Genomic DNA, 22,746 nt, shown 5'->3' with positions numbered 1-22,746 from the left:
CCCCCGATCAGAATCAGAACAGCAGGATACCCACACCAGGAGAGGGATGGGAGCGAGAGTCTTCCTTGTGTATGGAAGGGCACGGCCGAGGCCTCTCTTCTCTCTAGGCCATTTGCCATGCGATAGAACAGCAAGTGGGATCCCCACACCATTTAAATTGTTATTTCTCTGTCGTTCTCCCACTTTTTAGCTGAATGCCTAGATGCAGTTAGCTGTGCATTTGGTGTGAACGGCAGCGTGCTTTCCCTACTGCGAAAGTACATATGGTATCTGCCTCTTGGAGCATTTGATTTTCCTAACTCTGGAGCTGGCATTTCTTTGTGACAGGCGTCAAATAATAGATTATTGTAAGATTATTATTAATCTGTAATAATTATAGGTTATTTGAGAATTGCTTAAGAAACCATATTTTGGGAGAGGCATTGTTTCTTCAGACAGGGTCTTGCTCTGTCACCCAGGCTGGAGTGCAGTGGCACAACTTGGTTTCCTCCACCTCCCAGGCTCAAGCAGTTCTCATGCCTTGGCCTCCCAAGGAGCTGGGATTACAGGTGTGTGTCACCATGCACAGTAAATTTTTGTATTTTTAGTAGAGATGGGATTTTGCCGTGTTGGCCAGGCTGGTCTCAAACTCCTGATCTCAAGTGATTCTCCTGCCTTGGCCTCCCAAATTACTGGGATTAGAGGTGTGAGCCACCGCACCCATCCTGCCTGTCTTTCTGTTAATATAAATCAAAGCTGGGTGTGATGGTGTGCGAGGTGCCACCTGGGTGGTTCTTGTCTCTTTTGTCTTTTTTTACTTTTTCTTTTGAGACAGAGTTTTGCTCTTGTTGCCCAGGCTGAAATGCAGTGGCACAATCTCGACTCACTGCAGCCTCTGCCTCACTGGTTCAAGTGATTCTCCTGCCTCAGCCTCCCAAGTAGCTGGGATTACAGGTGAGCGCCACCATGCCTGGCTAATTTTGTGTTTTTAATAGAGACGGGGTTTCTACATGTTGGTCAGGCTGGTCTTGAACTCCCGACTCAGCTGATCCGCTCGCCTCAGCCTCCCAGAGTGCTGAGATTACAGGCGTGAGCCACTGCACCTGGCTGGTCTGTCCTTTTTTAAGTGGAGAGCAAAAGTGCCTCCAGAAACGCCCACAGGACAAGTGCCTCTCGTCCCTGCTACGCCCCAAGATTTCAAGTCCAACCTGGACAACAGAGTGAGACATCAAATGTTATTTGGCTGGTTCCTTTTGATTTTCTAAATGTACATCTGACTTTTCCTAATGAGGGTGTGGGATTGTTCCCTGTTACTAATCTTAGAAGAACATGCACCGCAAAAAAGTCCCTTTCCTCAGTATGGGCAAGGTGCTTTTTTTTTTTTTTTTTTTTTTTTTTTTTGAGACAGTCTTGCTTCGTTGCCAGGTGCCAGGCTGGAGTGCAGTGGCGTGATCTTGGTTCACTGCAACCTCTGCCTCCAGGGTTCAAGCAATTCTGCTACTCCCGAGTAGCTGGGACTACAGGCATACGCCACCACGCCCAGCTAATTTTTGTATTTTTAGTAGAGACAGGGTTTCACCATGTTGGCCAGGATGCTGTCAATCTTTTGACCTCGTGATCTGCCCGCCTCAGTGTCCCAAAGTGCTGGGATTACAGGTGTGAGCCACCATGCCCAGCCAGGGTGCCTATATTTCATAGAGTACATTTGTGCACATTAGAGAGGTTCGGATGCCTTTTTTTTGAGATGGAGTTTCGCTTCTGTCGTCCAGGCTGGAGTGCAGTGATGCACTCTCGGCTCACCGTAACCTCCACCTGCTGGGTTCGAGTGATTCTCCTGCCTCAAGCCTCCCGAGTAGCTGGGATTACAGGCGCGTGCCACCACGCCTGGCTAATTTTTGTAGTTTTAGTGGAAATGGGGTTGTACCACATTGGTCAGGTTGGTCTGGAACTCCTGACCTCAGGTAATCCACCTGCCTCAGCCTCCCAAAGTGCTGGGATTACAGGCGTGAGTAACTGCGCCCAGCCTAAATGCTTTAAAATGACATTTGTTCATCTCCTTTTTATCAGAGAGGAAGCCACTTTATTAGGATTTTGCCTTCCAATAATGTAGTAAAATAAATTAGACTCTAGAGAATTTCTACCTAGAGGAAATAAAATGATTTTAAAAATGAAACCAAGCAATAATTATAAAATATTGTAATATGGCCAGGTGCAGTGGCTCACGCCTGTAATCCTAGCACTTTGGGAGGCTGAGGCAGGTGGATCACCTGAAGTCAGGAGTTCAAGACCAGCCTGACCAACATGGTGAAACCCTGTCTCTAAAAAATAAATAAAATAAAATAAAATAAAATGTAATATTTAGCAATAAAAAAGGAACAAACTATTGATCTGTACAACAACTGGGATGGTTGTTTAAAACATACTGTGTGAAAGAAGCCTTGCACAAGAGAGACCATATTGTGTGATTCCGTTTATATGACGTTTTAGAGGAGGTAAAATTAATCTGAGAAATAAAACTGGTTGTCTGGTTGGGGTCATGGTTGACTGGGAAAAGACAGGTGAGGGGACTTTCTGGGGTGATCGAACTGTACACTCAAGATCTGGGCATTTGGTTCTGTGTAGATATTACTTTATTTATTTTTTTGAGATGGAGTTTCACTCTTGTTGCCCAGGCTGGAGTGCAATGGCACAATCTCGGCTCACTGCAACCTCTGCCTCCCAGGTTCAAGTGATTCTCCTGTTTCAGCTTCCTGAGTAGCTGGGATTACAGACGCCTACCACTACGCCCAGCTAATTTTTTTGTATTTTTAATAGAGACAGGGTTTCAGTATGTTGGCCAGGCTGGTATTGAACTCCTAAAGTGATCCACCTGCCTCAGCCTCCCAAAGTGCTAGGATTATGGGTGTGAGCCGCTGTGCCTGGCCAGATATTACTTTAAAAGGAAAAAGAAAAGCGTGCGGAAATATGAAAGCCTGTTTAATGATAGGCATGCTTAAATGCTCAAGAATGGAATGTCCTGATGTCTGTAGCTTACTTTGAAATGCACCAAAAAAAAAAGAAAAAAAGACGAATTGGTAGATGAATAGAGCTCTGGGAAGGAGGAGTTATAATTTTCCCCATTTTATAGGTAAGTAAATTGAGGCTTGGAGATGGAAGACATATACCAATAGAGGTGTGGATAGATCAATAGGTGTGTAATTAAGAAAATCTAGCAGAACAGGAATTGTTGAGTCAAGTGTAGTGGGTATATGTGCTATGTAATTCTTTTAACTTTTCTGTTTGAAATTTTCAAAATAAAACGTTAGGGAAAATTTAAACCAGAGACAGGATACAGAAGAAAATATGTAAGAATTTATTGGAATGGCCAAAATTGAGTTAGAAAAAAAATCTGCTTTTGAGGGCCAGGTGTGGTGGCTCACGCCTGTAATCCCAGCACTTTGGGAGGCCAAGGCGGTGGATCACTTGAGGGCAGGAGTTCAAGACCAGCGTGGCCAATGTGGTGAAACCCCCACCTCTACTAAAAATACCAACATTAACTAGGCGTGGTGGCGTACACCTGTAATCCCACCTACTCGGGGGGCTGAGTCAGGAGAATCGCTTGAACTCAGGAGGTGGAGGTTGCAGTGAGCTGAGATAGTGCCACTGCACTCCAGCCTGGACAACGGAGTGAGACGCCATCTCAAAAAGAAAAAGGAAAAATCCTGCTTTGGGCACAGCATGGTCATTGGTGTGCTGGCTGTCATCTGATACTTGCTTGTCCTGCAGCTTTTTCTGGCCCCTGGGTATTGGTGTTTCTTCTTGTTCCTGCCTTCTTTTGTTAACAATCTCAATCCTAGTGAGATGTATTAGACAGTTTGTCACAAAACTATACCAGGTTACTGCAGTGGGTTTGCCTGTCAAGAATAATGCTCTGGTGTGGAAACCATCAAGCTGGGTGCGGTGGCTCATGCCTGTAATCCCAGCACTTTGGGAGGCCAAGGTGGTGGGATCGCTTGAGCCCAGGAAACATGGCAAGACCCCATCTCTACAAAGAGTACAAAGTTTAGCCAGATGTGGTGGCACCCACCTGCAGCCTATTCGAGAGGCTGAGGTGGAAGGATTGCTTGAGCCTGGACTGTCAAGGCTGCAGTGAGCCGTGATCATGTCACTGGACTCGCGCCTGAGTGAACAAGACCCTGTCTCAAAAAAAAAAAGAAAAAAGAAACTGCTATCAGGAACATTTTTATTTTTATAAACTATTTTAGAGGGGAGGACATTAGACCAGGTTGCTGTCTCAGACACTGTAAGTTAGTCTGAAGTTTTACATATTGATTATAGATTCAGAGAAAATACAGAAAAATGTTTCAGAAACCTTGGCCTTCATGCAAATGCAAAGACCTTTATTTTGGATGGCAAACGACAGTCTCAGATTTAAAAAATGGGCGGGGGAAGAGGCCTCATTTTTTAGTAACTGACAGATCACCTCCATCGGAACCCAGTTCCACTCACCCCCGCTTGAGACATTGCCTCTGCCAGGTGCGGCAGCCAGCTGGGGCTCCGTTTAGTTCACTTGCTGGGAAATTTGGCTTCTTCAGCAGCACAGAGTAAGACTTTCACAACTCAGCTTCTTTTTTTTTTTTTTTTTTATTATTATTCCGGCAGAGTCTCCCTTTGTCACCTCAGCTGGAGTTTGATCTTGGCTCACTGTAGCCTCTGCCTCCTGGGTTAAAATAATTCTCATGCCTTAGCCTCAGCCTCCTGAGCAGTTGCGATCACAGGCGCCTGCCACCATGCCTGGCCAATTTTTGTATTTTTAGTAGAGTTGGGGTTTCACCATGTTGCCCAGGCTGGTCTTGAACTCCGGACCTCAGGTGATCTACCCGCTTCAGCCTCCCAATGTGCTGGATTGCAGGCATAAGCGACGGCACCCAGCCTTCACACCTCAGTGTCTAAGCAAACCAAGTTCTTTTAGATTTAAGTCATTTGCTTTCTGGTTGTTCAGAAGGTTGATTACTTAAAGTCGATTTCCTTCCTGAAGGAATGTTTTCTGCCCTCAGAGAGGGGCTTGTTTTGTTTGGTTCTGTGCCACTCTAAGCAGATGTGCACAGCCCTGGTGGTGCAGACCAGCAGAGGTGTTGAAGGTACCTCTTCCTCCTTTGCTGGCTCCTTTGTTGCTCCATTGACCTTTATGGCTGTGACCAGAAGAAACAAGAGATGGCACTTTGAATCATTTGATGTCTTTGTAGCTTACAGGTGCTTTTCTGTGGGTTGTCTTATTTCATTGTCCTTTTTTTTCCCCTTTTGAGACATGGTCTTCCTCGGTCGCCAGACTGGAGCGCAGTGGCGCGATTTCCACTCACTACAACCTCTTCCTTCTGCATTCAAGCAATTCTCCTCCCTCAGCCTCCCGAGTATTGGTCTCCCAAAGTACTGGGATTTATAAGCATGAGCCACCACGCCCAACCCTTATTTCATTATTCTTCCTAACAGCTCTGGGAGAGAGGAATTATAATTTTCCCCATTTTATAGATGAGGAAACTGAGGCTTGGAAACAGAACTGCTGAGAAGAAGTAATGCAGTCGATAGGATATACGTGTGGGTGCAGGTGTGTGTTTAGCAGCAGATGGCATGTGTCACGCTGCTTTAGAATCTGTCATTTGGTGGCTGGGCACAGTGGCGTGTAATCTCAGCACTTTGGAGGCTAAGGTAGAAGGATCCTTTGAGGCCAGGAGTTTAAAACCAGCCTGGGCAACATAGCCAGACTTGTCTCTACAAAATAAACATAAAAATTAGCCAGATGTAATGTCATGCACCCATAGTCCCAAGTACTCAGGAGACTGAGATAGGAGGATCTATTGAGCCCAGGAGTTCAAGGTTTTAGTGAGCTATTATTATGCCATTGCATTCCAGCCTAGGTGACAGAATAAGACCTTGTATCACAAACAAAAACAAAAACAAAAAAAACTCAGCCATTTGGGAACTATGAGGTTAGAGCTTGAAAATTCCATGGTTCTGACCCTCCAGGCATTCCTTCTGATGAGCTCTGGGCCATGTCTGAGGCCCCAGCTAAGCAGACGGTGCTGCCCCTGCCCCTAAGGTGTCCTCTGCACTCCCTCCCGTACTGTCTCCTGGATTGTGTGTGCACGCGGGGTACCTCAATCAACTGAAAGAGTTACTTTGCCATCAGAGAGTTATGTTTTGATTACCTGCCCTGCCTCTGGGGTAGCCTTTTTTTTTTTTTGAGATGGAGTTTCGCTCTTGTTACCCAGGCTGGAGTGCAATGGCGCGATCTCAGCTCACCGCAACCTCCGCCTCCTGGGTTCAGGCAATTCTCCTGCCTCAGCCTCCTGAGTAGCTGGGATTACAGGCACGCGCCACCATGCCCAGCTAATTTTTTGTATTTTTAGTAGAGACGGGGTTTCACCATGTTGACCAGGATGGTCTCGATCTCTTGACCTCGTGATCCACCCGCCTCGGCCTCCCAAAGTGCTGGGATTACAGGCTTGAGCCACCGCGCCCGGCCTGGGGTAGCCTTTTAAAGTTAAAATGGCCCTGGAGACCCGGGTAGTGCCTCTAGCACCCCCAGTGGCATGACTGCTAGAACCCTCCTACTCAGCCTGAGCAAAAACCTCCCACAGTCTACCCAGACCTATCGTGTCTAAATGATGTGGGTTTTGTTGCAGCAAAAATTGGATGCAGAGTTTCAGAAGAGACTGGAAAAGAATAAAATCGCTGCAGAGGAGCAGACTGCAAAGCGCCGGAAGAAGCGGTAAGAGGCCTGGCCTAACTGTGATGACACTTAAGGGCCGGGGGTGGGAACAGGGCTGGGTGAGCTGAGTCCTTGCAGTCAATAGTAGTTCCCCTGCGTGACCGGTAGGGGTCATGAGTGTAGAGCAGTGCCTTCTACAACCTGAACAGAGCAAGTTCCTTAGCACCCTCCAGCTGGTTACAGATTGTCCAGAGCTTGCAAGTCAGGACTTTAGTGATCGCATTGATTTCTGTGTCTCCTTCATGTCTGTTTTTTTTTTATTTTTATTTTTTATTTTTTGAAACAAAGTCTCACTGTGTCCCCCAGGCTGCATGCAGTACCACAATCTCAGCTCACTGCAACCTCCGCCTCCTGGATTCAAGCGATTCTCCTACCTCAGCCTCCTGAGTAGCTGAGATTACAGGTGTCCGCCACCATGCCCGGCTAATTTTTGTATTTTTGATATAGACAGGATTTCACTATGTTTCCCAGGCTGGTCTCAAAACCCCCAACCTCAGGTGATCCACCTGTCTCGGCCTCCCACAGTGCTGGGATTATAGGCATGAGCCACCACACCTGGCCTAAAAAATGTATTTTTTTAAAAGCATCCTCTTTATTTCTGAGGTTACTTTGCCTCAGGGCTCCCTGGGATTTGCTCTTGAATCCTAATAGAAGCAGCTGAGAAGGATAGACTGGCAGGGTCGTGTGGAAGTATTTGATTGGTGCAAAAGTAACTCACTTTTGGACCATGAATTTAAAATCATTATGACTAGGCTCAAACACATATTTATTCATCAAAATAGGAAGTATTACAATCAACATATTTTTGCCAGCGAGACATCAGTTGGTTTATTCTTGTAATGTAAAAATCCATGCTTTGGGATTTGATGAACTCTCAGAAAGCGTTTTCTGAGTCCTTCTCGCTGTGGAAGGGCTTTCCCTGCAAAAAGTGGTCAAGGTGCTTGAAGAAGTGGTAATCGGTTGGCAAGAAGTCAGGTGGGCCGGGTGCGGTGGCTCACGCCTGTAATCCCAGCACTTTGGGAGGCTGAGGCGGGTGGATCACGAGGTCAAGAGATCGAGACCATCCTGGTCAACATGGTGAAAGCCTGTCTCTACTAAATAATACAAAAAATTAGCTGGGCATGGTGGTGCACGCCTGTAATCTTAGCTACTCAGGAGGCTGAGGCAGGAGAATTGCCTGAACCCGGGAGGCAGAGGTTGCGGTGAGCCGAGACAGTGCCATTGCACTCCAGCCTGGGTAACAAGAGCGAAACTCCATCTCAGGGAAAAAAAAAAAAAAAAAGAAGTCAGGTGAACAGCGGATCAGGCAAAACTCGTAGCCCGGTTTGTTCAACCTTTGAAGCATGGGTTGTGCACCATGCAGTCGGCTATTGGCATGGAGAAGAATTGGGCCCCTTCTGTTGCCAGCTGCAGGCTTTGGAGTGTTCAGTGCGGCTCGTCGATCTGCCGAGCAGACTTCCCCAGTGTTCCCCTGGGATGCAGAAAGCCGTAGTGGATCAGGCCAGCAGCCCACCACGTAGTGACCATGACCTTCTTCTGGTGCAAGTTTGGCTTTGGGAAGTGCCTTGGAGCTGCTACTTGGTCCAGCCACCAAACTGGTTGTCACTAGTTGTCACGTAAAATCCATTTTTCATCGCACATCACAATTTGATCGAGAAATGGTTCGTTGTTGTTGAATAGAGTAAGAGAAGATGACACTTCAAAATGATGATATTTTTGATTTTCGCTCAGCTCATGAGGCAGAGGCACCCGGTTTCGAGCTTTTTCATCTTTTCAATTTGCTTCAAATGCTGAGCAAACATAGAATGGTCAACGTTGAGTTCTTTGGCCGCTTCTCATGTGGCTGTAAGAGGATCAGCTTCGGTGATTGCTCTGGATTGGTCATTGTCAACTTCCAGTGGCCGGGGCCACTACGCTCCTCATCTTCAAGGCTCTCATCTCCTTGGCAAAACTTCCTGACCCACCACTGCACTGTACATTAGTTAGCAGTTCCTGGGCCAAATGCATTGTCGATGTTGTGAGTTGTTGCCACTGCTTTATGGCCCATTTTGAATTTGAATAAGAAAATCACTTGAATTTGCTTTTTGTCTAACATCATTTCCATAGTCTAAAGTAATCATAAAATAAACAGCAAGGAATAAGACATTAGCAAAGAAAAAACCATAAAGCCAGAAGTGCCCATTAAAATGACATATAATATAACCACCTTTATTTAATAATGTATTCCAATATGAAACAGCAAATTCCAACAATGCAAAAACTGCAGTTACCTTTGCACTCACCTAATGTTTCTCTTATTTTGTCATTGTAATGTTTGTGCTACTCCACAGGTTTTAAAGATACCATAGGAGGTGTTTATTTTCTAAGAAATACCATAAGGTAGTGAAGGCATCAATGTGTATGGTTTTATATTTTTAGCCAGAAGTTAAAAGAGAAGAAATTACTGGCAAAGAAGATGAAACTTGAACAGAAGAAACAAAAAGAAGGTGAGTGGTGCCCACTTTTCCTGGCTGTAGCTTCTTTTCTTGGTGTCGGTCACAGTGGTTGAACTGTCAGGAAACACAGGGATGGAGGGTTTGGGTTGGCTGGCCACTGAAGAAACAGCAGCTCATTCATGTTAGCTAGGACTCATTTAATTGCAAGTATCAGAAAACCAAACTGGCTTAAGCAAAAAGATACTGGCTCAGGGTAGTTGGAGGACAGACCTCCCTTTGGGCATGGCTGGTCAGAGAGATCAGGGGCGTTGTTGGTTATTGCCGTCTCCCCCTCTGTGCTGGTGTCCTGTCCTCGGGCAGCTCACACCCCCTTGTGGTTTAGGGGCACATCCTGCCTCGATCTTGTCCCAGGAGGGAAGATTGAAAGGACGTCTCAGCTTTCCCAGCAAAAGTCTTTTTGTGTCTCTGACTCTGACTGAGTCATTTGCCAGGTCAGGTAAGGATGCTTTTGGCTGCAAGCAACAAAACGCAGCCAACAAAGTGCCTAAACCAAGAGGAGTTGGGTTTTTTATAGGATGAGAAATCTGGTGGTAGGTGGCAGCCTGAGGTGACTGCCAGTGTGGGCTGGCACCCCCACCCATCCCTTGGCCTTTACCCCAAGGCTGCAAGGTGGCTGCCATGGCTTCTGGCACAGTACCTGTGTTCAAAGCAGGAAGAAGGGGAGTGAGGTGGTACTTGCGTGATCTGCCCTTTTTAAATCGGAGAGCAAAAGTTTCTCCAGAAGTGCCCAGAAGACGTCACCTTAAATACTAGGTCACTTTGCCATCCCTAGCTGCTATCAGGCTGGAGGAATAGAAAACTGTTATAGCTGACTCGAGCCTATCGTGATCCGGCACTGCGAGCTGAGAGCATTGCTACCCTAGCCAGATTTGAGGTCTCGTTAATAAGGAAGAATCGGGGGCGGGCTTGGCTATTCGGTCAGCATCCCACCATGCTGCCAATCCTGCTACCTCTGAACCCATCACAACACTAGGGTTGCCATCCCCCATCCCTGGGAACCCATGGCTGAGGATAAAGGATGGGGTCCCCAGCTGGAAAGGGCCAAAGATGCTAAGAGACCAGAAAATGACACTGTCCCCCACATGACTGAATCTGTGGCTATTCCCTGCTTGACCAGGCCTGCTTCCTGACTACACAATTGTGGTTTTTGGTCTTAGGGTGAAGTCAGATTTTCATTGACGTATTAAAATATAATTGATCCAGGGATGGTGGCCCATACCTGTAATCCCAGCTACTTGGGAGGCTGAGGCAAGAGAATCATTTGAACCTAGGAGGCTGAGGTTGCAGTGAGCCACCACGATCGTGCCACTGCACTCCAGCCTAGGAAACAAGAGTAAAACTCCATCTCAAACAAATAGGCCAGGCATGGTGGCTCATGCCTGTAATCCTAGCACTTTGGGAGGCCAAGGCGGGTGGATCACATGAGGTCTGGAGTTCGAGACCAGCCTGGCCAACATGGTGAAACCCCATCTCCACTACAAATACAAAAACTAGCTGGGTATGGTGGCAGGTGCTTGTAATGTCAGCTACTCAGGAGGCTGAGGCAGGAGAATCACTTGAGCCTGGTAGGCAGAGGTTGCGGTGAGCCAAGGTTATGCCATTGCACTCCAGCCTGGGCATCAAGATCAAACTCTGTCTGAAATGTGTGCGTGTGTGTATGATATGATTGGCCACTTCTAGGAACCATTTCCTTATGACTTGTACTGTGTGACACATCGGACATGGTTTTAGGTTGTTTCTCGCCCTTTCCTAGAAGAAATTATTTTAAGCGACTAAAATGTGACTGATAGGACTCCATTCCTCAAAGAAAGTACTCCATCACTTTCCCTTCCGCTGCAACAGTAGATCATGGAAGTACTTGGCCCAAGTAGGAGGATTGGGCATAAAAGCTATTCTCACAATCTGTTGAGGGGGTAACGTAACTTGGACGTGTTATATTTGGAAATAGAGGTCAGGCGCAGCTGCTCACACCTATAATCCCAACACTTGGTAGGCCAAGGCAGGAGGATCACTTGAGGCCAGGAGTTCAAGACCAGCCTGGGCAGCATAGCAAGACCCCATCTCTACATACAATAAAAAATCAGCCAGGCATGGTGGTGCACACCTGTGGTCCCAGCTTTTTGGGAGGCTGGAACAGGAGGATTGCTTGAACCCAGGAGTTCAAGACTAGTCTGGGTAACATAGTGAGACCCTGTCTCTACAAAAAAATTTAAGAATTAACTAGGTGTGGTACATGCCTGTTGTCCTAGCTACTCTGGAGGCTGAGCCAGGAGAGTCATCCGAGCCCAGGAGGTCAAGGCTGCACTGAGCCATAATTGTGCCACTGTACTCCAGACTGGGCAACAGAGCAAGATTCTGTCTCAAAAAAAAAAAGGCCTCCTTTGCTGAGTAATTTGACCCTCTCTTCTCAGGATTTGTTGGTTTTGCTGCTTATCATTGTCATTGTTGCTATTTGTGTGTTTAGTGACTTCCCTGATGAATTCTGTAAAACCTGTATTCTTTGTTGTGTTTGGACTCTGAAGTCTGCTCGGTCAGCTTAGTTCGTCAGTGGAAGATGAGAGATTTCTCTGAATGTCTTGAACCTCCATGTCTTTGCCAGGGAGCTCTATGTGTGTGCTGGACTGTGCCTCCAACCCCCTGGCAGGCAGTCTGCCATTTGTTGTAGCCTTCACTTCCTGCTTGCACAGAGCCTCCAGGGCAGCAGAGGTGAGAGGTCAGGGCCTCGGCTGTCTTTCTTGGACATGTGCACTGCTCTGGTGGTCCCCTGGAGTCCCAGCTTTTTCTTTTAAGCTTTTTAGTCAATTTCTTGTTTGCGTCAGTTGTTACTGCTGTCTTGGTCGGTGGGATGTTAAATAGTTGTCACTGATGGTTTTTGACACACACCTGGGGGGAAAGAGCTGTTGACCCTGAGTGAGCTCAACTGAATGCAGAGTCAGATTAACAAAAGACAAGCTTTGCAGGTAGACGTTTCCAGGGAGCCACTAGACAGGTCAACCAGGGCCAGTGCTCTAGGGATGGAACTTCCAACAGCTCCCAGCCCAATCATCCTACTTCCGTTTTTTACAGCCACTGTAGCGGGGGTGGGAGGGCTCTTGTCTTTCAAGGCTCCCTCCGATCTGGGGACAGGGAGACAGGAAATTAAAGCCCACAGAGTTCACGCTTTTAGTGAGGTTCAGGCATTTGAATAGTCTGAGGTGCATTTCCAGAGTTCTGAAAAAGTTGATTTTTAGGATTTTTGCCAGTGTTCTGTTACCTTTATGGAGGAGCAGATTTTTGGAGGTCCTTACTTTGCCATTCATCCCTTTTTCAAATAGCACTACATTTGAAGTGTGTTTCTTGTATGTCAAATGTTTGGGTCATACTGTGTTTTTTTTTGTTGTTGTTGTTTTGTTTTTTTGAGACAGTCTCACTCTTGCCCAGGCTGGAGTGCAGTGTTGCAATCTTGGCTCACTGCAACCTCTGCCTGCCCGGTTCAAGTAGTTCTTCTGCTTCAGCCTCCTGAGTAGCTGGGATTACAGGTGCACGCCAATATGCCTGGCTAATTTTTTTTTTTTTTTTTTTTTTGTATTTTAGTAGAGATGGAGTTTCACCATGTTGGTCAGGGTGGTCTAGAACTCCTGACCTCATGATCCACCCGCCTCAGCCTCCCAAAGTGCTGGGATTACAGGCGTGAGCCACTGCGCCCAGACGGGGCACGTTTTCTAATTCATTCTGACAGCCTCTGTCTTTTTCTCGATATGTTTGGAGTCAAGGCTACCATTTTATTGTCTTTTTGTTGTCTTCATTTTTGTGTTTTTGAGACAGGGTCTCGCTCTGTCACCCAGTCTGGAGTGCAGCAGTGCAGTTGTGGCTCGTGGGAGCCTCAAACTCCCAGTGGGCTGAAGTCATCCTTCTACCTCAGCTTCTTACGTAGCCGGGACTACAGGTGTGTACCACCATGCCTGGCTAAGTTTTTATTTTTTGTAGAGATGGGGTCTCACTATGTTGCCTAGGCTGGTCTTGAATTCTTGGGCTCAAGTGATCCCCCCACCTCAGCCTCCCAACTGGTTGGAACCGCAGGCCTGTGCCACCATACTCAGGTAATTTTTGTATTTTTTTTTTTTTTTAATAAAAACCGGGTTTTTCCATGTTTTGAACTCTTAAGCTCAAGTGATCCTCCCGCCTTGGCTGCCCAGAGTGCTGGGATTTCAGGTGTGAGCCACCACGAGAGGCTGGCATGGTTTTCTTTTGACTGCTTGCTTTTTTTTTTTTTTTTTTTTGAGACAGAGTCTTGCTCTGTCACCCAGGCTGGAGTGCAGCAGTGCAATCTTGGCTCACTACAGCCTCCGCCTCCTGGGTTCAAGCAATTCTCCTGCCTCAGCCTCCTGAGTAGCTGGGATTACAGGCACCCACCACCACACACCCAACTAATTTTTAGTAGAAATGGAGTTTTGCCAGATTGGCCAGACTGGTCTCAAACTCCTGACCTCAGGTAATCCGGCTGCTCCCAAAGTGCTGGAATTACAGGTGTGAACCACCGTGCCTGACCTTAGGTCTATTTTTAATTTGTGTGTGATCACCATACTCTTCCATAGGGACTGAACCATTTTTTACTCCCACCAGTGCCAAAGGGCTACAGTTTCTCCACATACTTGCCAGCGCTTCTTATTTTCTGTTTTTGTTTGTTTTGTTTTGTTTTAGAACCATCCTAATGGGTGTGAAGTGGTACCTCACCATGGTTTTGATTTGCATTTCCCTAATGAGTTGTGATGTTGGGCATCTTTTTGTGTCCTTATTGGCCATTTTTGTAGTAGTTATTGTTGTTCTGTTTTGTTTTGTTTTTTGAGATGGAGTCTCGCTCTGTCGCCCAGGCTGAGTTCAGTGGCACTATCTTGGCTCACTGCAACCTCCACCTCCTGGGTTCAGGCGATTCTTCCAAGTAGCTGGGACTACAGGCACCTGCCACCACATTCAGCTAATTTTTTTATTTTTAGTAGAGTTGGGGGTTTACCATGTTGGCCAGGCTGGTCTCGAACTCCTGACCTCAGGTGATCTGCCTGCCTTGGCTCCACAAAGTGCTGGGATTACAGGCATGAGCCACTGCGCCCCCACCTGGCCATTTGTATATCTTCTTTCAAGAAAGGTCTGTTCAAGTCCTTTGGCCATTTTTAAATCAGGTTGTTTTTATTTTGTTGAATTTTAAGAGTTCCCTGTATTTTTTGGGTATTAATTTTTATCAGGCTGGGCACAATGGCTCACGCCTATAATCCCAGTACTTTGGGAGGCCAAGGCAGACAGAGCGCCTGAGTCCAGGAGTTCAAGACCAGCCTGGGAAACATGGCAAAACTGTTTCTACCAAAATACAAAAAAAATCAGCCAGGTATGGTGCTGCAGGCCTGTAGTCCTGCCTACTCAGGAAGCTGAGGTAGGAGGATTGTTTGAGCCTGGGAGGGAGGTTGCAGTGAGCTGAGATTGTGCCACTGCACTGCAGCCTGGGTGACAGAGTGGGAACCCATCTCAAAATAAATAAATAAATAAATAAATAAAATTTTAAAGAGTGGTTTGTATGCCATTTACCTCGCTTTCTCAGTTTCCTTCTTTATTTTTCATTTTGTGAGCCTAAGCAAGCTTTTCCAGTAGTCCTGTGGAAAGAAATGGGAACTAATGTGGTAATACCAGCTTGCGCCACATGGTGGCTTTAGTGTGCCATGGGTCCTGGATGAACTCGGAGGTGCAGATCACTAGAGCTTTTTTGGCTCTTCTCCTAAAAAGGAGAGGGCAGCTGGCTGGGCGTTCTGTTCTGCTATTGGAGAGGAGGTCTCGTCACTTGTTTTCTGTGCTGGTCCAGTAGCTCAGGGAAGACTCCCGGCAGTGTGGGACTTGTGTCTGAATGACAGCATGGGATGACATTAAGCCAGTTTGGATTATTCTGAAGCCTTCGACTCACCAGATCATTTATTCCCACACCACTGTTACTTATCCTAACATAGGCCTGCTCAGCAAAGAAGTCCAGGGTGCCCTTAGGGGATTTGTTACTAGGCACATCTGGGGCAGAGCTTCTCCATGGACGCACTGCTGATGCTTCAGGCTGGAAATGCTGTGTCGTGAAGGGCTGTGTGTTGGTCACTGCAGGATGTCTCACGGCCTCCTAGCATCTACCCACCAGAGGCCAGGAGCCCCCACCTTCCCCCAGTCATTCGCAGTTCGGGATGCCTCCCGACATTGCCATGTGTGCACTAGGCGGGAGGAGGACAGAATTGTCCCTGACTGAGAGCTCCTGACCTAGGGGCAGGTATCTCATGTCCAGAAGGCACTCTACTTGTGTTTGGATCAAACTGTTTATTTCAGAGCCAAAATCCTTAAACATAGGTTGGAAAACTATCCACATCTTTGTGTCTTTGGAGAAAAGAGATACTCTATGATGGTTTTAGAAATTTTAAAAATATGCAGAAAAGAACAACATCAAAAATAAAAGTTGGCTGGGCATGGTGGCTCTCGCCTGTAATTCCAGCACTTGGGGAAGCTGAGGCTGGAGGATCGTTTGAGGCTGGGAGTTTGAGACGAGTGTGGGCAACATAGCAAGGCCTTGTCTCTGTTTTGTAAATAAATAAATTATAGGCCGGGCGCGGTGGCTCAAGCCTGTAATCCCAGCACTTTGGGAGGCCGAGGCGGGTGGATCACGAGGTCAACAGATCGAGACCATCCTGGTCAACATGGTGAAACCCCGTCTCTACTAAAAATACAAAAATTAGCTGGGCATGGTGGCGCACGCCTGTAGTCCCAGCTACTCGGGAGGCTGAGGCAGGAGAATTGCCTGAACCCAGGAGGCGGAGGTTGCGGTGAGCCGAGATCGCGCCATTGCACTCCAGCCTGGGTAACAAGGGCGAAACTCCGTCTCAAAAAAAAAAAATAAATTAATTAAATAAATAAATAAATAAATAAATTATAAAGTTATCTGTAACCCTTACTAAAAATGACTTTAACACTTTAATATCATTTCTTATTTGAGTTTTTTAATATATGTCTTATTTCTATAAATGCCATATTTATAGATATCCTGATTTTATCATGTACCATGGTATCACAAGTATTTTACCAAGTCTATACTTACAAGGATTTTTTTCTCATCCATTCATTCATCTGTTAAAAACAAAGTGCATGCTTCAGTTGCAGTCAGTGGCATTTTACTCACTATGCCTGTAACCTGTGAAGAAAATCTCAGATTCCTGGATCTTAAAATATTAAACAAACAGTAGTATAAAAGTAATGAAAGGAGGTCCAGGTGTGGTGACTCACACCTGTAACCCCAGTACTTTAGGAGGCTGATCTGGGCAGATCACTTAAGGTCAGGAGTTTGAGACCAGCCTGGCCAACATGGTGAAACCCCGTCTCCACTAAAAATACAAAAATTAGCCAGGCGTTGTGGCGGGCACCTGTAATCCCAGCTACTCAGGAGGCTGAGGCTGGAGAATCCCTCGAACCTGGGAAGTGGAGGTTGCAGTGAGCCAAGATCACCGCACTGCAGTCCAGCCTGGGTGACAGAACGAGACTCCATCTTTGAAAAAACAGCAACAGTAGGCCGGGCGAGGTGGCTCATGCCTGTAATCCCAGCACTTTGGGAGGCCGTGGCGGGTGGATCGCCCGAGGTCAGGAGTTCGAGACTAGCCTGACCAACATAGTGAAATCCCGTCTCTACTAAAAATACAAAAAATTAGCTGGGCATGGTGGCGGGCACCTGTAATGTCAACTACTCAGGAGGCTGAGGAAGGAGAATCACTTGAACCTGGGAGGTGGAGTTTTCAGTGAGCCAAGATCGCGCCATTGCACTCCAGCCTGGGCAATAAGAGCAAGATTCCGTCCCAAACAACAGCAACAACAATAAGGCATGATTAAGTTTTAATTGTTTGTGCTGTAAGGTTCTGTGGATTTTGTCAAATGCATAGTACCATGTATCCACCACCACCGCCATATCATACAGAATAATTCCGCTGCCCTAAAAGAATTCCTTATGTTACCCCGTTCATCCTCCTCCCCATCCCCAGCCCCTGGCAACCCTGATCTGTTTACTGCGTCTGTGGTTTTGCCTTCTCCACACTGTCATAGAGTAGGAATTGTGTCGTATACAGCCTCCTCAGATTGTCTTCTTTTGCTTACCTGAATGCCTTGAAAATTCATCTGTGTCTTTGTGTGGCTTAATGCCCCATTCCTTTTATTGCCAAATAGTATCCCACCGTATAGACCACCGTTCACCCGCTGAAGGGCATCCTGGTTGCATCCCAGTTTTGGTGATTATGGATAAAGCTGCGGCAGATATTTGTGTGCTACTGTGTTTTTGTTTTTTGGTATTTTTTTGAGACGGAGTTTCGCTCTTGTTACCCAGGCTGGAGTGCAATGGCGCGATCTCGGCTCACCGCAACCTCCGCCTCCTGGGTTCAGGCAATTCTCCTGCCTCAGCCTCCTGAGTAGCTGGGATTACAGGCACGCGCCACCATACCCAGCTGATTTTTTGTAGTTTTAGTAGAGACGGGGTTTCACCATGTTGACCAGGATGGTCTCGATCTGTTGACCTCGTGATCCACCCGCCTCGGCCTCCCAAAGTGCTGGGATTACAGGCGTGAGCCACCGCGCCCGGCCCTATGTTTTTGTTTTTTGGTGTTTTTTTGAGACGGAGTCTCTGTCGCCCAGGCTGGAGTGCAGTGGGGCAATCTCAGGTCACTGCAGTCTCCGCCTCCTGGGTTCCCAGGTTCAAGCAATTCTCCTGCCTCAGCCTTCGGAGTAGCTGACATTACAGGTGCTCAACACCGCGCCTGGCTAATTTTTGTATTTTTAGTGGAGACGGGGTTTCACCATGTTGGCCAGGCTGGTCTTGAACTCCTGACCTCAAGTGATCACCCACCTTGGCCTCACAAAGTATTGGGATTACAGGCGTGAGCCACTGCGCCCGGCTTTGTATGCTCGTTTCATATCAACAGAGTACATCCGTAGGAGCATGGTTGCTGGGTTGTATGATAGGATTAATCTTGTTAGCTTTGTGAGAAACTGCCAAACTGTCTTGCAAAGTGGCTATTCCATGCTGTACTCCCACCAGCAGTGAAAGTTTTTCTTACCTCACATCCTTGTAGCACTTAGTATTGTCCATTTTTTGAATTACAGCTATCCTAATATATGTGTTGTGCTTTTTTTTGTTTTTTAGTTTCGTTTTTCTTTCACAGGCTGGAGTGCAATGGCACAATCTCTGCTCACTGCAACCACTGCCCTGAGTTCAAGCGATTCTCCTGCCTCAGCCTCTAGAGTAGCTGGGATTACAGATGCCTGCCACCACGCTTGGCTAATTTTTTCTATTTTTAGTAGAGATCAGGATTTCTCTATGTTGGTTAGGCTGATCTCAAACTCCTGACCTCAGGTGATCCTCCCAAAATGCTGGGATTACAGGCATGAGCCACTGTACCTGGCCTTGTGCTCTTTGTTTTAATTTATGACAGTATTTTTTAAATTCTTGTATCACCAACATTAAGCATAGTAACTAACAAGAAATAGCCACTTTATGATTTCTTACTCTTTATGTATTTGTTATGTTGAAAGAATGAACTGGGTTAATTTTGTTGAATTGCTAAATGACTTGAATGTGCACCCGATTTCTAGGCTTCTCCTCCCCGAGAGTGATACTTTTAGACCCTGGCAGTGGGCCTTCCACACACACAAAATCCCTTGTGTTGACCATTAGTGAGGTACTGGTTGAGCATCCCAAGCCTGAAAATCCAAACGTGGAAATGCTGCAGAATTCAGAGCTTTTTGGGCAGTGAGATGAGGCTCCAAGTGGGAATTCTAAACCTGACCTCATGCAACAGGTCACGGTCGAAATGCAGATACACAACAGATTATCCAGTGTCTCCCAGGGATAGAAGACCCTCCCAGCCCCCTTCAGCTGCGGTACAACCTTTTCACATACACCCAGAATCCCCCCCCCCACAAGCACACCCACAGAGGATAAGAAAACGGCTCCTCTGCAGACCACACGCGCCAGTGGCAGGTTCCCCATAGTGCCCCACACGGGGCCCAGACCTACATGCGTTACTCAGTGCTTTTTTTGCTTGTTTTCTGTTTTGTGGTATATTGTTAAAAACAGGCACGTTGAATGAAGAAACCCTCCCCCCCCCTAAACAGGCTTCGTGTGAGCAACATGGCTGTTTATTCACCTGGGTGCAGGTGGGCTAAGGCCGAAGGGCGGCGGGATAGGAGTTGGTTTTATAGATTCGGGAAATCTTTTGGGGAGGAGGCAGGGGTGTTACGGAGTATGCATTACAACCAGGTTAGTTACAGTCGCAGGTGGGTAAGGCATAAGAGTAGTTAAGATGGTAGGTGGGATGAGGAGTATTCACATTATCATAAGAACAGTTAAGAAGGGCCGGACGCGGTGGCTCACGCCTGTAATCCCAGCACTTTGGGAGGCCGAGGCTGGTGGATCACTAGGTCAAGAGATCGAGACCATCCTGGTCAACATGGTGAAACCCCGTCTCTACTAAAAATGCAAAAATTAGCTGGGCATGGTGGTGTGTGCCTGTAATCCCAGCTACTCAGGAGGCTGAGGCAGGAGAATTGCCTGAACCCAGGAGGCGGAGGTTGCGGTGAGCTGAGATCGCGCCATTGCACTCCAGCCTGGCTAACAAGAGCGAAACTCCGTCTCAAAAAAAAAAAAAAAAAAAAAAAAAAGAACAGTTAAGAGGCAGGATGGGGTTGGAAATGGTGATCAGAGATGATGGCCAACACAGGTGGGGGTGAGGGGTTGGGGGTTGGGGGTTGGGGGTGATCCGCGGAGGCAGGCAGGACGTCAGACTTTCTGGGTCCAGGCTTGCACGTGGAGGCCTGACATACAGTATTGAAAACTCAAAAAGGCTGCAGATTCCCCTGTGGGTAACAGTGATAGGAAAAAGAGGAAGCATTTATGTGTATCTATAGCCCAGAAAGCCAAGAATGACTGCCACACACACCTGAAGAAGCAGAAGGATGAACGATCGAAATGCCAAAAGCAGTGAACAGAAGTTGATGAAGAATTGAAAAATTAGGCCGGGGGTGGTGGCTCCTGCCTGTAATCCCAGCACTTTGGGAGGCCAGGGAGGGAGGATCACTTGAGCCCAGGAGTTTGAAACCAGCCTGGGAAACATGGCTGAGACCTCCTCTCTACAAAAAATACAAAAATTAGCCAGGTGTTGTGGCACACACCCATAGTCTCAGCTACTCAGGAGGCTACAGTGAGCTGTGACCACACCACTGCACTCCAGCCTGGGTAACAGAGCGAGACCCTGTCTCAGAAACAACAGCAACAAAAAAGAATAAAATACAGTATCCAGGCCAGGTGGGGTGGCTCATGCCTGTAATCCCAGCACTTTGGGAGGCCAAGGCATGTTGAGAACCACCCAACTCTGCCTGGGTGCCCCTCGTGGCAGTGACGAGGGAGTGAGAAAAGGAAATAAAGACACAAGAGTGGGAGTTCACAGCATGGGTTCAAGCGGGGTGATCCGCTCTGGTTTCGAGGTTTTTATGAGGTGTATACACTTGTTAAATGAGGGGTGGGGGAGCAGGGAGGGATGATCAGGGGAGGCCTTGAAACTAATGTGGTCAGGATAGCCAAGGGGGAGGTGTGGTCTGCAGTATTCAGTGGTGACTCTTACGCAAACCTACAACACTGAGTTCTACCACCGGTTGCTGCCAAGGTACATTTGCATGAGAAGCACAGCGGCTAAGGCTCCACGGAGTTTGACCACACCCAGTGCATCAGGGGTCTTTTATCTCCCAGCTTTGAGGACACAGCAATCAAGATTGCTCCATATTCTGAGAACCTAGGCAGCAGAGCCCATGGTGTTCCGGTGATCTCTGCCCTGCAAGGCTTTTCCTCCTTGCCAGCTCCCATCTGCAAAGACCCTCCTCAATCTTGTGAGCAGAGGTCACCTCCCTTCTCAGAGATCTTATGCAAGTCCTCTCTACCAGACCCTCACGCGACCTTCATGTTGAGTAGGCATTTGGGGGACCAAAGCGATATTTCCTGCTCTGCAACCACCCTGTGGGTTTCCACGGTTTCACAGTGCTCTCAGATGGTCTTTACCTTAGGCCTCTTGTTGCTGCTTGATTTTTATTTTATTGCACCAATATTTGATATAGCTTAGTTCAAGGTATAAACTATAGTGTACAATAAGCAATGCAAGCTTATAACTATTTAACTAGAAATAACATAGGTCTGCCCCTGGCTATTTTGACCCACAGAGGCGAGTGGATCACCAGAGGTCAGGAGTTCGAGACCAGCCTGGACAACATGGTGAAACCCCAGCTCTACTAAAAATTAGCCGGGCGTGGTGGTGGGTGCCTGTAATCCCAGCTACCCGGGAGGCTGAGGCAGGAGAATTACTTGAGCCCGGGAGGCGGAGATTGCAGTGAGCCAAGATTGCACCACTGTATTCCAGCCTGGTGACAGAGTGAGACTGTCTCAAAAAAAAGAAAATGACAGTGTCCAGTAACCTTTGATCCGGACACAGCATTGTTGGCGGGGATTGAAAGCCCATTGTTACCATTTAGCCGCTGATCCAGGTGTTCCTGGGATGCGACTGCTGCTTAATTACTCTGATCATACTATTTTCCACTCTATGAATGTCCTGTCGTTTTTATGACTGTTAAGCACTCTGTGAATAAGTACACGAAAAGAATTGCTTATAAGTAGCAAATAAATTCAGAGTCAGAAATGATGGTGATGCCAAACCACAGATCAGCCACGTGGGGGAGAGACTCCTTTGCTTTCTTTTGGTTCGTCATACACAACTGTTTCATATACAAAAATATTATAATTTGAGACGGAGTCTTGCTCTATCGCCCAGGCTGGAGTGCAGTGGCACAATCTCGGCTCGCTGCAACCTCTGCCTCCCGGGTTCAGGGGATTCTCCTGCCGAAGTTTCCCGATTAGCTGGACTTCAGGCACGTGCCACCACACCTGACTAATTTTTGTATGTTTGTAGAGACGGGGTTTTGCCATGTTGGCCAGGCTGATCTCAAACTGATCAGCCCTTTTTTTTTTTTTTTGGAGACAAAGTCTTGCTCTGTCACCCAGGCTGGAGCGCAATGGTGCAACCTCAGCTCATTGCAACCTCTGCCTCCCAGGTTCAAGTGATTCTCCTCAAGTTATCTGCCTGCCTTGGCCTCCCAAAGTGCTAGGATTACAGGCGTGAGCCACTGTACCCAGCCACAAAATTATCATTATTTTGATTAATAGATGATTTATTTAGGCAGGAATACATATAGTCATCTTTCCAGACTTAATATGAGAGGTTAAATGTTCGATCCAGTTTTCCTTCCCGGCTAAGTGTTTCTTTCCTATCTCTGTCACTTTTGAAAACACAATTCCAGGCCGGGTGCGGTGGCTCACGCCTATAATCCCAGCACTTTGGGAGGCCGAGGTGGGTGGATCACGAGGTCAAGAGATCGAGACCATCCTGGTCAACATGGTGAAACCCCATCTCTACTAAAACTACAAAAAATTAGCTGGGCATGGTGGCACGTGCC

General features: G+C 47.1%; 1 protein-coding gene and 1 long non-coding RNA gene across 2 annotated transcripts in view; one reads left to right on the top strand and one right to left on the bottom strand.

The window, feature by feature from the left end:
- The window catches only part of PRKRIP1 (PRKR interacting protein 1), a 30,621-nt gene that overhangs the window by 4,128 nt on the left and 3,747 nt on the right, over nucleotides 1-22,746 (top strand). The window contains exons 4-5 of the mRNA XM_032255063.1: nucleotides 6,642-6,727; nucleotides 9,146-9,213. Coding sequence (XP_032110954.1) covers nucleotides 6,642-6,727; nucleotides 9,146-9,213 — 154 coding nt within the window. The remainder of the gene's footprint in view (nucleotides 1-6,641; nucleotides 6,728-9,145; nucleotides 9,214-22,746) is intronic.
- Nucleotides 15,954-22,746, bottom strand: part of LOC116534586 — a 17,912-nt gene continuing 11,119 nt past the window's right edge. Inside the window, exon 3 of the long non-coding RNA XR_004261783.1 lies at nucleotides 15,954-15,988. This is a non-coding gene — a long non-coding RNA (uncharacterized LOC116534586). The remainder of the gene's footprint in view (nucleotides 15,989-22,746) is intronic.

The sequence above is a fragment of the Sapajus apella genome, unplaced genomic scaffold (genome assembly GCF_009761245.1).
Source record: "Sapajus apella isolate SASKATOON/1434 unplaced genomic scaffold, GSC_monkey_1.0 scaffold88, whole genome shotgun sequence".
In the NCBI taxonomy this organism is placed as follows: Eukaryota; Metazoa; Chordata; class Mammalia; order Primates; family Cebidae; genus Sapajus; species Sapajus apella.
This window is presented reverse-complemented; position numbering and strand designations above follow the sequence as displayed.